General features: G+C 48.9%; 1 protein-coding gene across 2 annotated transcripts in view; it reads left to right on the top strand.

Annotated features, from left to right (window-relative positions):
• The window catches only part of METTL21A (methyltransferase 21A, HSPA lysine), a 17,316-nt gene extending 5,112 nt beyond the window's left edge, over positions 1–12,204 (top strand). Inside the window, exons 1-4 of one of the 2 annotated variants that reach the window (XM_046658944.1) lie at positions 284–416; positions 791–970; positions 2,435–2,546; positions 10,589–12,204. In XM_046658944.1, coding sequence (XP_046514900.1) covers positions 824–970; positions 2,435–2,546; positions 10,589–10,986 — 657 coding nt within the window. In that variant the 5' untranslated portion in view covers positions 284–416; positions 791–823 and the 3' untranslated portion in view covers positions 10,987–12,204. Of the gene's footprint in view, positions 1–283; positions 417–790; positions 971–2,434; positions 2,547–10,588 lie in introns of those variants that run through there. The other variant, XM_046658945.1, reaches the window with a different exon arrangement.
• The last annotated feature ends 2,474 nt before the right edge of the window (positions 12,205–14,678 follow it).

Below are 14,678 nucleotides of genomic sequence, written 5' to 3'. Positions count from 1 at the left end.
CCCCCTCCGCCTCCCCTCCTCCTCCCCTCCTCCTCCTCCTCCTCCGCCGCTCCTCCTCTTCCTCTTCCTCCTCCTCTCCCTCTTCCTCCTCCGTCCGCCCCGCCTCCCCGCTCAGGCCCTTCCAGGTGGCCGGGCCCCCAGCCGCCGCCTGCCGCCCCCGGGGCTTCTCCGAGCCGTGCGCAGCGGCCGGGCCGCGCCGCGGGCCCTGCCGTGGGGAGGCGGAGGGCACCTGGGGTGGGGGCCCTGTGGACCCCCCGCATCTCTGCTGCCCGCCGTCCCCGAGCTCGTCCGCGGGCGGCACTGCGCACCGTGCGCCCTGGAGGGGCGGCGGGCAGGTCCGGGGCCCGGCTCGGCGGCGGCGGCCGCACACGTCCCGCCGGTGTCCAGAGGCGGGCAGACCGTTGACACGCGGGCAGGTTCGCGCGCACTGTTGTCCCTACCGAACGCACCGATTTAGGGGCGGAGGGAAGCCCGAAACCAGACGAGAAGCACCCTGCGGGCTGCCGCTGCGTGGACGCGCCTCCTCCGGGCTGGCTCCGGGCCTCCGGGCGGTAGCGGCGAGCGCGTCCGGCGGGCTGCTAGCGGGGTCCCGGCCCGGAGACGCCCCTCGGCGCGAGTTCAGAGCCAGATCGCCCTTCCGGAGGACTCGGCGGTCAGCCACGCGAAGGGAACCGGACAAAGGCCCCCCACCTCTTTCCTCCTTTGAACTTGTAAAACGACCTTAAAAAGGATTTGGAGCCGCTTAGCGCGTTTTCTGGCCAGAGCGTCAGGAGGGTTCTTTCGCCCACAGGTCCGAGGAGGCGGAGAGCGGGGCGCGGGCCACATGGCCCTGGTGCCCTACGAGGAGGCCGCGGCAGTGGGGCTGCAGAAGTTCCACAAGCCCGTCGCCACCTTCTCCTTCGCAGACCGCACGATCCGGATCCGGCAGGACTGGAGGCAGCTGGGCGTCGCGGCGGTGGTGTGGGACGCGGTGAGTAGCCCGGGGCCGCGGACAAGGTCTGCAATGATAGTAAGACGGGCCTTTATTTATTTATTTTTTAAATAACGGCTTTCTTGAGATATAATTCGTAGACCATACATTTCACCTATTTAACGTGTACAACTCAGTGATTTCTTTTAAAAGAATATTCAGAGTGGTACAACCGTCACCACGCTCGATTTTAAAACATTCATGTCCCCACCCCCTCCAAAAAAACTTCTACCCGTTAGAACCACCCCCCACCCCCCATTGCACTTTAAGGGTGAGTAACGGAAAGACAGGGAAGTTGAATGACTTGCCAGTAATTTACCCAGCGGTACAGTAGGACTGGGGCGGGGGTGGGGGTGGGGGGGAAGCGTCAGCCCCTAACAGGTTTGGACGCTCATTAATTTTTAAGTTAATTTTTAAAAATATTGCACGAAGACTATTGTAAAGTGACAAAGCCCAAAATGAAGATCATGTATTTTCTTTGTTTCCCAATTCTGATGGTCACAGAATTATCCTATAACTGCTTTTTACATCCTCTTCCCGCCTGCCCCGTGACTTGCCCTCAGCATCCAGCACCACACTTGGGACTCAGTGGGAGCTCAGTTAATGTTGGATAAATGACTGGCATGGATCCACTTTACAGCCTTAACGTTGTGTTCGCGATGTTAGAAAAACATTTAGGAATAAAAACCCTCATACGTTCTAACCCAGTAATACCGCGTCTAGGAAACTAGTCCAAGATAACTACATGAAAAGTATTCCTGGGACGAGTAATAAAGATAGATACTAGTGAGAAATGGGTGGGCCTGCCCAGTGCTCACCAAGAGGAGGAATTGTAATTATACAAATAGCACGTGACCATGAAAACCAAATTGCAGCAAATAGTTGTTAACAATATACAATGCTTTTATAGAGTCGTATGCAGATGCTAGCCCAAACATCAAGTATCCAGAACTTTGGCCTGAACTCACCTTTTGATGCCCAATAATATACGGTGAGGGCCTTGTGTGACGTGACTGTCCGGGATGCAGCTGGGGCCCGCGGTGCTGCTCTGCATTCTCCCTCTGGGAGGCGTGGCCTCACTGGCCTGAGCTGGGCTGGGAACTAGATGTTCCCTTACTCACAGAGGCTGTTCAAGTCAGCTCTGCCTCAGTAGTTTTGTAAGCCCCAAGCGTAAAAACGCTGTGACACAGTACGGGACCCATCTTGGTGGGCAGTGTCGCTGACCGCTGCCGTCCCCATCAGGGACCACCGTGGGGCCTGGGCGGCTGCACTGGGGGACGGGTTTGTGCTTGCTCCAGGGGTCACCTCCCAGCTCTCGGAGTTCCCGTGTGCTCCGGTGACCTGGAACTGAGCCTTGTGGTGGGAGGGTGTGGGGTGTCTTCCCGCCAGAGCGTAGCCTGCTGGAAGCCCTTCAGTGCCTACAGCGCTTGCTGACCTTCATCTTGCCGCTGTGTTTTGACCCAGGCTGTCGTGCTTGCCGCGTATCTGGAGATGGGAGCCGTGGAGCTCAGGGGCCGCGCTGCCGTGGAGCTGGGTGCTGGCACGGGGCTGGTGGGCATAGTGGCCGCCCTGCTGGGTGAGTGTGCGTGCCGGCTCACTCCTGGGTGAGTGGGGCTCATCGAGAGGGGCATGGGCTGTGTTCATGAGCAAACTCCGTGCTGCTTTCCCCCTCTCTGAATTGTTTTCCTTTCCCCTGCACTTATGAGGTACCGGCCAGTTGCGAGTGCTCTCAGCTCCAGGAGGGCTAATTTCTGTCTCTCTCTCATCCTGTTACTCCCACTTCCCCTGAGGCTTTGCTTTGCCTCCTTCAATTCTGTGATGCTGATAATATGATCTTAAGGCGACCTTGGGTTCAAGGAGAATTCTCTTATTCAGGCTGTCCTGTGCACACTGAGACTTTCCTGACAGGTGGGCAGAGCGGAGTCTCTCCTTCCCTGTGGAGGGAGCTGCTGCTGTTTCTCATCCCGGGAGGTCGGCCCTGGTGTGAGTTGTATTGACATCTCAGATTAAACAATTTACACTCTGAACTGGTATCAGGGTTTGTCGTTTTTGTTTGGTATACAGACCTTAATTTAGGCCTAGAGCGTTTTTAAGCCTCATTTTCATTTTAATATTCGTTGTAGACTCCTTTCTACAACTTCTGACTCGTATAGTTCAAACTATCCAATGATAGGCTAGCCCAGCTTCTAAGAGAGAATATACGTAATATTCATCACTTCGGTACTGTCACCTGGGGCTCTTGTTATAGTGCAGTTTCTGCTTCTGAGGGGCTGGATTGGGCCTGGGAGCCTGCATTTCTTTTATTCATTTAATTTTTTTAGTGCAGTACCATCGGTTTATAACATACACATTTCAGGTGTACATCGTTCGATTTCTGTATAGATTACATCACGACCACCACTCAAAGACTGATTATAATCCATCACCACACACAGGTGCCTAATTACTCCTTTTGCCCTCCTCCCTCCCCCCTTTCCCCTCTGGTAACCGCCAATCCAATCTCTGTGTGTGTGTGTGTGTTTGTTGTTGTTTTTATCTTCTACTTATGAGTGAGATCATATGGTATTTGACTTTCTCCCTCTGACTTATTTCACTTAGCATAATACCCTCAAGGACCATCCATGTTGTCACGAATGGGCGGATTCCATCATTTCTCATGGCTGAGTAGTATACCATTGTGTATATATACCACATCTTCTTTATCCATTCGTCCCTTGATGGGCACCTACGTTGCTTTCAAGTCTCGGCTGCTGTGAATAGTGGAGAGCCTGTGTTTCTGACAAGCTCCCAGGTGACGACGCTGACCCTGCTGTACTCAGGCTGCACTTGGGTGGGAGGGATCTGGGATGGCCATGTCGTGTCCAGGTGCTCAAGGACCCACTGGAGCCCCTCTTTGTCCTGTCCTTTTTCTGGTAGCTTATTTCTCTTTCAGTATTCTCTTCTCTGTTTTGACGTCGCCTTCCAGGATGTGATGGGGTGTGGGCAGGGGTGGTGGCCTGAGCATGTGAGACTGATTTGGGTGCCCACTGTCTGATGCCACAGCGCCTCAGTCGCTGAGGGGCCCTGCTGCCACAAGCTGTGTTCTCCGCGGGTTAGCCTTATATATATAGCCAGGTATGTTAGGTGTTACTTGTAATTATCACTTTTCCAGTGAAACTGGGGTTCCAGGAGATTAAGCCGCTTTCTGAGGCCTCATCAGGAGCCCTGAGACTCACACCAGGCGTATCAGACTCCGCAGCCCAGGTTGTTTCCTCTCCCTGACACTAACTCCCTCTCTGTTGCCGTGAGAGGGGTTCGCTGAGGGAGACGCGGTCCTTCTGTTTGCTCCTGAGAACAGCGGCTTCCTGCAGGACTGGCCGCTGCAGAGCCTGTGGTGCGGCCAAGTGCGTAGGGTTAGAGTGTCACACTCTTCTACCTCCTACCAGCTGTGTGACGGGGGCAAGGTGCTCAAGAGCCAAACGTCAATTTCCCTTTAAGACGGGGATAATAGTTGTCTTCACCCCTCAGTGAGGATCAGATGAGATTGGGGTAGAAATCCGGGCTCCTTGACTGGCACACAGTAGGCGCTCACTAAGTGCTGATTGCCTCTCTGAGGCTTTCTGCTTCTGATCTAGAAATCTGGACCTGTGGGGTTGGGATCAAAGACAGCCACAGAGCGAGGGACAAGTTGATTGTTGCCATAAAAGACGAGTGGCTTTGGGAGTGGCCAGAACAGCCCATGGTGTTCCCGGCCCAGCCTCGCTGTCACCCCTGAGCCTTCCTGCCCCTTTTGTTTCCCCGCAGCCCTGTGCCTCTCACCTCTGCCCCTGTCTCACGTGTTTTGTGCTCTGTCTCCAGGCCCCTGAGGCTCTGCGGAGAGAGACCGGCTCATCCTGTGGGTGCCTGGCTCTCCTGCAGCCCCGGGTTCACGCAGACACTTGACTGGTTCTGGAGTCAGAGACAAACGAACTAGAAAATCATGGAAATTAATGTTCCTGTCATAAACGTGGTTAACTCTATTATAAATATTGCCCTAAAAGCAGGAAAGACTCCAGCAGAAAATCTGATTATTCATGACTCTGCTTATAATTACCATTAGCATTTTGGTGAATGTCCTTCCCTTCTTTTTTCTCCATCCATTTTTTATTTGAGGAAGACACATCCATATGCCCATCTTCCTCTATTTTATATGTGGGACACCTGCCACAGCATGGCAAGCAGTGCATAGGTCCACACCCAGGGTCCAAACTTGTGAACTGCAGGCCACTGAAGCGAAACGTATGAACTTAGCCGCTGCGCCACTGGGCCGGCCCCTCCATCTGCATTTTTAATCGTGGTTGTATTTGTGGTTATATACACATGTATATACATACGTACACACACATGATGCTTCATTTAACATGAGGTCTTGTGCGCTTCTCTGCGCTACTATGCGATTTTCATACTCATTGTTTTAGTGGCAACGAAGTATTAGGCTGGACAAGTTTTGATGTTGAAACCTGAGGCTGAGAAAAAGTTCATCCTTTAGCATGGAGACAGTGAGAACTAAAATAGGCATGATTTTGAAACGTCAGAAAGAGACTAGTTGTTCCCCTTTTCAGCGTGTTTTCACTTTTGTAATCTCAGTCATTTACTCCTGAATTCTAGGGGCACCCCCACATGCCTGGCCTGGTTTTAAGTGCTGCACGCGGAGCAGTGAGGGGTCAGGCAGGTCGCTGTGCTCAGGAAGCTTCCGTTCTGATTCTACTTGGGGAGAGGGAGGGAAAGACAAATTATAGTAAAAAGCCAAAAAAAAAAAAGAAAAAATGGTGAGCGCTATGCAGAATGTTAATATCTGATGGAGATTTTCCTGTTAAAAGAAAAAGCAGCTGCTAAGGCCAGAGCAGCCCCTGCATCCTGGTGCTGGGTCTTTCCAGTCTCCCGTTCCTCCAGGGGCCCCGCGTGGTGGGTCTGCTCAGGGGCTCTCTCCAGGGGTGAACTGAAGGCTGATGGAGGTGGAGGAACTTGCCCAAGGTCACAAAGCCAGTGGATTGAGGAGTTAGAATTTAGTCCAGTTCTGACTCTCAAACACTGGTCCTCAGTCTGAAGCTCCCCCCTCTCCAGGTAGCCTTTGTACTCCTTGGAAGCTGTTCTGGGAAAAAACCATCCCACCTCCAAGGTGGGGCTCTGTGAGTGGGAGTCGGGTCGGCGAGTCTGGACTTTGAAAGCTTTCCCAGCTGACATAATGCCCGACCCAGCCTGGGGACTCTCTTAGAATATAAGGCTCAGGACGACACACACTGTCTCTCCGTTCTCTATACTTCTGGTGCAAGTCTCCCCTGAACTTTCGACTTGTGTGTTTAACTGAATGCTCGATGTCTGTCCCTGGCTGTGTCTCAGCTCCTCACAGTCCGTGTTTACACTCGAACTCAGCTTCCCTTCGCAGACTCGTCCTCTTGTTTGTTCTGGGTTAGCATCACTGTCCACGTAGTCACTCAGGCCAACTCCTTGATCCCCGCTCCCCCCAACTCCCCGCCCTGAAGTCTTGCTGATTTTGCTTTTAACTGTTTCTTGATTCCATTTCTCCCGAGTCCCACTGCCTGGCTGGAGCTCTCATCACCTTCTTCATGATCGTACCTGCATTTGCACCTGACCTTCGTGCCTCTGATTCTCACACCCACTTTCCCAGTAGCTGTCAGAGTGTCCCATCTAAAATGCAGAACTGATGGGGTGACCATACTTAAACATTCCTGTACCCCCCCGCCTGCAGGCTGAACCCAGGCTCCTTGGGAAGGCTCTGTAATCTCATTTTTCCCGACTCCCCAGCCTCACTCTTGTTCAGCACCATGGCACGGTTTGAAGCTCCGGGGACACACACACTGTGTCTGGCCTGTCCCTTTGCCTTGAGCGCCCTCTCTTCACCCCTTCCCTCTGGTTAATGGGGTGTCCTTTAAGTGTAAGCTCAGATTTCCCTTCCTTCAAAAGCTTTCTTTGGGCTCTGCTCCTCTCTGAGCATCTCTTCTTCATGACCCCAGAATTTCCTGGGCCAGCCTGTGTCCCCCTCGCTTCCTTCCCACGTTGCATCACAATTATGTGTATGTGTCTCTCCCTCAGGAGACTCTGAGTTCTAGAGGGCAAGGGTTGTCTTGCTCATCTCTGCATCTCTAGCACATAGTATGTGCTCACATGTTTGAATTATCCCTCCTTCCCCAGCGTAAGTCACAGGCGTCATTGATCACTGTCTTTCTCACCATCTTCACTTCCTGTCAACACCCTGCCCTTCCTGGTTTCATCTTCTTTGTTAGGCCAACCAAGGCGCAGTGCAGCTCTCCACTTGTCCCCGGCCTGCGCCCCTGCAGCTGAATGTGGCTGCAGGATCATCCTGCTGCTGGGTCTCACTAGAAATTCCTGATCAGGAGCCTCAGGGGGCTCCTAAAGCTGCGGAGCAGTCGCTCGACTTTCTCTCCTGCTCTTTCCTCTCGAGTCTGCCAGTCCTTCTTCCTCCATTCTCACTCTTAGCTGAACACATTTCTTCTTACTTCACTGAGAAAGTTGCAGCCTCTGCACGCTCCCCCCACTGCCTCTCCGCGACCTGCGTCTCGTCTGGACCGAGACTCTCTGCCTTTGCTCCCGATGCCCTAACACACAGACGACGTCTGTCCTGCCCGGCCAGCGCTCTCTCCCCTATTCGAGCACGTGGCTCCAGTGACTCTGTCCTGCACCATCGTGTTCTCCCTTTCTACCCAATCGTTCCCGTCAGCATACGGACTTGGTGTTATTTCTCTCATCTGAAAAAAAAAAAAAAAGAAAACTTCATAAGTGGCTGATTCGAGGTCTGTGGCAGGAAATGTATAAGATGACCCTGGATACCTTGTCATCCCAGATAGCAAGGAAGCTGTCAAGGATGACTGGGTTTGTGTCAAAAGTCCACTGGCAAAAGATAGGACAGTTCGAACATCAATAATGATAATGGCAATGGATTTAACATGTTTAATCCACGAGTTCATGATACAACAACAAAAGAAACCCCCTTAGTCATCTTTGTAGGATGCTTAGAAACCATCTCTTTGAAAGTCGATTTCCAAAAGCGGAGGGAGAAGCAAAGCTTATCTTGCCTTTCCAGTCAGACAGTTCCTATAGAAAATGAGTAAACGAACAGTCATTGAAAGAAACTTCCCTTTCTAGAAGTTTCTCAACAAATAAATGCAGAAGGAGTCTGATGAATGAAGGATCTGGGCATTGAGTAATTCATGGCTGCTCACATCACAGAAATATGCCTCTTGGTGAAAAACACACCACCAACCTCTGAAATCGGCTGGCTGGAAAAATCAAACTCAGATCAAACAAATTTACAGGAGATACAGAGGACAAAAGACATGCTAAATTATGCAGATGCTACTGTGGGAAACTACAGGACAAATGATCTGTTTCTTCCCTAAATTGCAGCAAAAAGAGAGGCAACTAATGATTAAAAGAAACCCAAGACATCCTCTGTACCCCTCCCCTAAAAACCAAGCCCTCAGCAAAGCTGTCTCTTCAGAGGTGACCTGTAGGACTCGGGACCTGTGAGGGAGTGATTCCCACGAGAGTCGGGAGACGGACACTGTGGGCAAGTGGTGTGGGGAGGTGGCTGTGGCCGTGTCGCGGGGTGGTTACGGCAAGGTGCAAGCCGCCAGCCTCCTCCAGCTGCATTGGGGTGCTAGCCTCTCCATGCTAGGAATTCTGGTAAAACCCAGGTCAGAGCGCTGGCCCCAGCTCACTGGGAGAAAGCCACAGCCTTTCAGAACAGGGTGGGGAGCCCCGCAGTCTGCCTCTGTCCTTCCCTTGCTTCTCTGGCCGCATCTTCGCCCCCTCTGCTCACTCCACCCCCTCCAGCCTCCTCCCACCTGCCCTTCAGGCCTTTGCACTGCTCGGCTGTCTCCAGGAATGTGCTCCCCTCGATGCACTGGGGTGTCCCCTCACTTCTTTCAGGCCTGTGCCCAAGTGCCCCTTCTTGGCGAGGACTTCCCTTTCTGCCCACCTCCCTCACTCATGACATTCCACGTCTCTCTTTCCTGCTAACAGGCTGGATGTTCTATTTTTAAAACACTCTATTGCCTCTCTCCTCACTTGAGTGTCAGCTCTGTGAGGCTAGGGGTTTAGTCCCACAGCTGATGGTAGCCACTTAGATATTTGTAGAATTGATGGATGTTACAGGGGAATGGTCAACTGACGTTAAGATCCTATTAAGACTCCTGGAACACCCAGCAGGTTAGAAGTAGCGTCAGAAACCCCTGAGACAGGCATTGGAGAGGGGCTCCATCTAAGGGCTGTTAAAATGAACACTGAGGCGACATGCTAAAGACTAGATTACTCTAGTTTTGCCAGCAGAGTGCTGTGTAGACTGTGAAGAAATCTAGAGATAAAGTTCTAAGTCAAACCGAGAAAAGGCTGTGATTTCCCTTATCAGGACAGATGAAGTGTCAGGAACTCTGCTCATCAGCAGCACGAGCAGGGAATGGTCAGTGGTCAGCGCGTGCTTGTGAAATCTAACAGCTGGAGCATTTTCACCAGCATCGCACTCAGGACTGTCAATGGTGAGTTGAATTACACCCTGCCCCAATCCTACCAGTCAGGATAAGAAACGTTAAGTATAAGCTGAAGTGGTGCTCACTCGGCTGGTCTGGAGTCCTGAGGGATCACCCATAAAGATGACACACTGAAGAGAGGTGCAAATGGAAATAATTTCATGAAAGAATGAAACATTATTTTAAAATTCAGAATTTACAGGGCCAAAACTAAACAGGATGGCATGCATTATATTGTGACTACAATGTCGATGAGGTGTTTCAGGGCTGACCTCATGTGGTTGCTTCACCGTAAGGGTAACTACAGTTCAGTCTTCTCAGCCATATTGGTTTAAAAACTTGGGTCTCTTAGTTCGTGGAAACAACCCACAAAAACAGATTAATAAAATATTGCCTCGTTAGTTTTATATGCCGCACATAGAAACTTAGCACTTAGAGAACATGATCTCACGTTTTAACCTACAGTATTTTAGTACAATCTAGTAATTTCTAAGTTTACCATGTTTCAATATTTGTACTTATTACATAGATACATATAAGTTGGCTGCTTCATAACAGCATAAGGAGAGGTGGACAGGGATTTCTTGGTGGCCAATTAAATCTCTTCCTTGATTCTTTTTAAAGCTTTAATCCCGGAAAGTAGCCTTCCCTGTTCTTGGTATCCTGTCATCTTCACAGTCATTTGCTCCCAGATGTTTCACTCTTGGCTTCCTCTTCACCCTGAGGCCTATTGACCTGAAGATCGTGACCTAATGATGAGTGAAGTACAGTGGTAGACACCTGTGGGGGTGGGCCAGCCCTGCCTGCAGATGTTCAGAAGCATCAGCTAGCTTGTTGTCACTTGGGGACTCCATATTTTATAGGCACAGCTTCAGCAAACAGCAGGTGTGTCATGGACGCAAACCAAAGCCTCACTTTCACCGTCAGGTAGTACGGGAGCCACTGGTCATCGTTCTGATCTACGCTGCCGTCCGTGGAGGGCAGGATCTTTGCATATCGGGTGGACTATTTAGAGACCCCCACCCCCCTGTAACTTGACCCTACCGTGACTCATACTGATGTGCACCCTACTTTCTCTCTGCCCACTTTCCAGGTGCTCACGTGACTATCACCGATCGAAAAGTAGCGTTAGACTTTCTTAAGTCAAACGTTCAAGCCAACTTACCTCCCCATATCCAACCCAAAGCTGTTGTTAAGGAGCTGACCTGGGGACAAAATTTGGGGAGTTTTTCATCTGGAGAATTTGACCTGATACTTGGAGCTGATATCATATATTTAGAAGAAACATTCACAGATCTTCTTCAGACACTGGAACACCTCTGTAGCAACCACTCCGTGATTCTTTTAGCCTGCCGAATTCGCTATGAACGGGATAGCAACTTCTTAGCGATGCTGGAGAGGCAATTTACTGTGAGTAAGGTTCACTATGATCCTGAAAAAGATGTGTATATTTACAAAGCACAGAAGAGAAGCCAGAGGGAGGACTTATAGTTGGCTGTGGTTGATAAGAATGTTGTCATTGGGTGTGTCAGTGAAGGTCTTAAGGGGGAATCTAACTGTATTATTGAAATGGCTTGTGTGAGAAGCTTGCCCAAAGGTTCTCAAGGGACGAGCACAGGAGTGGTTTGACACAGGGCAGCACTTTGTTCCATTGCTCTGACTCTTTAGTTATATTCTACTCACTCTGACGTTCAGTTAACATGGCAGGAAAGTGCGGACTTTGGTTCCTCTTGATTCTGTACCCCATTCTGCTCCCTCCTGTGAACAGTTTCCACTGGTGGTATGATGAAGGACTGGTGTCCAGGAGTCTTCAAGTCAGTGACCTTGTCTCGGTGGGGCTAAATCACGCAAATTGTCTTAAACACATTCTGAGATACGTGTTTAGCCCAGTTTTCTAACTCTGAATATACGGTAAGGTTTAACCTCCATTCCCTGAGCCGTTAATGCTCTAGAAGTCTTCCGTCTACCCCATTTACGTCTGATACTTTTGGTTTTTTGAGATCCAGTTGTGAGTTTTCTGAGGTCTCATATTATGCTTTTTGGCTTAAGTTCTCATTTAGGTATATAAACAATAGGTAAAAATAAAGTTTTAGTTCCTTTTTGAAAGCACCTAAGATCTCGGACCTCCAGGTCCTATGTTAATCTTCTTCAAATGGGAAGCTGTAGTCTTTCCCTGCAGCATTACCCTTTCTCCAATGGTTTCTCACCAGCTCCATCCCTGGTCTGTTAATTGTTGTTCAATGTCTGTGGTCCCCAGAGACTGTGGGCTTCTCCAGGGCCAGGGATGTTCCTGCCTCCTTCCTTGTTGCCTCTCCAGTAACTACCAATGTCACAACCAAACATGTGTTGAATGCAAAAGACACTTTCCACTTAGAGGGTATTGATCTTTGGGTAAGTGATTGAATGTTGTTTTATGATTATCTTTGACATAGGCTTTATGAATGAAGTCACACACTTGAACAGCCCTCCCCTTTTTTAACGATGTAAAAGCTTAAACAATAGCTTAAACAAATTTAGACAAGAATATTATAACCCAGTATGGTATTTGGTACTAGATATAGATTTTCTTTGTAAAACCTTAGAAACAAGACCTCCGCCTCCCTCTTAACCTTTTAATGAATATCTTGGATGTGAAAATAGCAATACACTGTTTTCTACATATATTTTAAATAGAGATTTTTACTTTAATAAAGGTGAATTAAAAGTTCAGAGCATCCTGTGATGTACCAGTTCAACATAATTCTGATAAATGCACATGAAATAGAAATATCCATAACTTATCAAATCCATGAAATGCCAGTACTGCGCCAACAGTGTGGAAGGTCTTTCCAAACGAATAAAATAAAAGCCCTGCAGTGCCCTCGACACCGTGATGAAAGCCCACTCCCAGGTCGCAGGTTATCAAAAATGAGCACATTAACTGGAGTCCGGCTCTTACTTTAGCATCCCTAGCTTTGGAGATGGGGATTAGATGGTTTTGGCCGGGGATGCCCGGATGTGCTGCCAAGTGAAGCAGGCAGTGACTGGGTTACTTTACATTGTCATGAAACATTAAGGATCAGATAAGTGTGAAGGTAATTTTTTTTCTCCTCCTACAAATAGATGAAAAGGCAAGAAAAACTCAGTAGGAACAGAATGGTTGTCTAAGTGAAAATCGTGATCTTTTTTGGCTCTGGGTTTACAGTGTTGTCACAGGTCAGGTTCTCTGGGGAATGAGGCTCAGTGATGGAGGTGAGGTGCAGAAAGTTTAGAAAGACCAAGATCTCTGAGGAAGGAAAAGTTGCAGGGCTGGGAAAGAGGAAGAAACTGGGCTGGGATGCAGTCAGGAAAGAATTGTGCTGGGCCGGCCCTGCGGCTGGGCCATGCTGAGGCGAGGGGGTAGGACCTTCTCTGTGTAGACTAGTCATTGGATCCAAGGGGCATAACCCTGGGGTGAAGACAGGACCTGGAGAGAGACTCCGCTGAGAGCCATCAGCCACCAGCACTCCCAGAGGCTGGGGCAGTGAGTACCTCAGGGGTGTATGCTGGGAAAGAATGCATCTGGGTAGGATGCCACAGCGTCCAGCGGAAAGGTCAACAAAGATGTGACATTTCTCACTTAGTTAAAAGGATTAATTTATGCCGTGAACGTGCACCTTAAGTCCTCAAGTGAAGGACAGAAGCTAGTCCAACCTGCTTACTAAGCCTTGACCCTCACCTTGCTCCACTCCTTTGAACTGCCAGACAGTTAAGTGATGCACTGGGCATCAACTGTCCCTAATTAAAGTCAAGGACTGCCACCAAGGTGCTAGGTTAGGATACAGGTATGACTCCAGGTTCTTAGGATGACCACCACCAAGTACGCTGTGGCTTTCTAGTAGATTACCTCTTACGGGTCTATCTTGCTGCAGTTCATGATAGAAATATTCGAAGCCCGGGCACCATATTCAAATAGTTTCTAGCGGAACACTTATTGCTTCATACAAAAGGATCAGAATTTTAGTCAATCAGAATACTTTATCTAAATTAACTGAACACTAGATTGAAAACGCTTTCAAGGCACAATAACAACATCGTCTGGAATGTTTTCTCTTGCCAAATATAAATTACGCTCCTGGAAGACAAGGACTATACTTCATATTTTATATTTCAAGTGTTAACACAGTGCCTCTTCATAAAGGGAGCTCAATAAATATTTACTCATGAAAAATACAGATTTCTTTACAGATGAGTTACCTTATTAAACTGCTTACTAAATTGTCTAATTTATGCACTTTATTTCTCCTTGTCCAAGTTAAGGGACAAATAAATTCTCAGGTATATCAAAATGTAAAGCAGACTCTCAATAACAAAATTATCATGAACTTATGTGCAGGTTCACCTCCAACATAATTCCATTTAATCTCTCTGCTTTTAGTTCAAAGTAGTTGAAAGAAGCATTTTCTGTCAACTTTTAAATCAAGATAACAAAAATAAAATTCTAAAGCACTTTTGGAAATCACTGTCATGTATCAGTCTTGGTGGGAGGCCCTGGATCGAGGGCCTGACATAATCGTTGGTGAAACGTGATTTATCTTAGTTTCACAGAAACAGACACAGTTCCTCTGTTCTCAGAACTCCACCTGGACAGTGTCGCGGTCCTGCAGCGAGGAGGCAGCGCTGCGTGAGCAGAGGCTGTTCTGGGAAACTGACGGGACTGCAGGAGGCCAGGGCAGTTGACAATCCTCAGCTCCTGTTTCGTCACTTTAAAAACTGAGGATTTGTTAGCTTGGAGCTTTCTTCCCACTCTTAAATCATGTTGTGCTTTTCTTTCTACAAGCAGGGAAGGGTTAAAATTTAACACCAGAGAAGATGGCCTTCTGGGAATTGAGCTTCCTGGCTGAGAACGGTTTCTGAGGGGGAACGGGAAAGCAGCGCAGCAGAGCCGAGGGGAGGCCTGCCTGGTGTAAGGCTGGTTCTGCCACTTCTGATTTTTCTTCCTAAAACAACACACACATAGACTGTGAAGTTTGACATTAAAAATACTAACCGACGTGATATTTTTATTAATTTAGCAGATTCTTAATGCTGCTTAGGAAACAGTTACCTCTAAATATGAAGAAAACCATACTTAATAATTTCCACTTCTCGGTGTCTATCCTGGAGATACACTAGCTTGTGTGTGTCCACACTATCTTGTGTCTACCTCTAACAGTCAAAAGTTT

The sequence above is a fragment of the Equus quagga genome, chromosome 4, assembly GCF_021613505.1.
Source record: "Equus quagga isolate Etosha38 chromosome 4, UCLA_HA_Equagga_1.0, whole genome shotgun sequence".
NCBI classification, from domain to species: Eukaryota; Metazoa; Chordata; class Mammalia; order Perissodactyla; family Equidae; genus Equus; species Equus quagga.
This window is presented reverse-complemented; position numbering and strand designations above follow the sequence as displayed.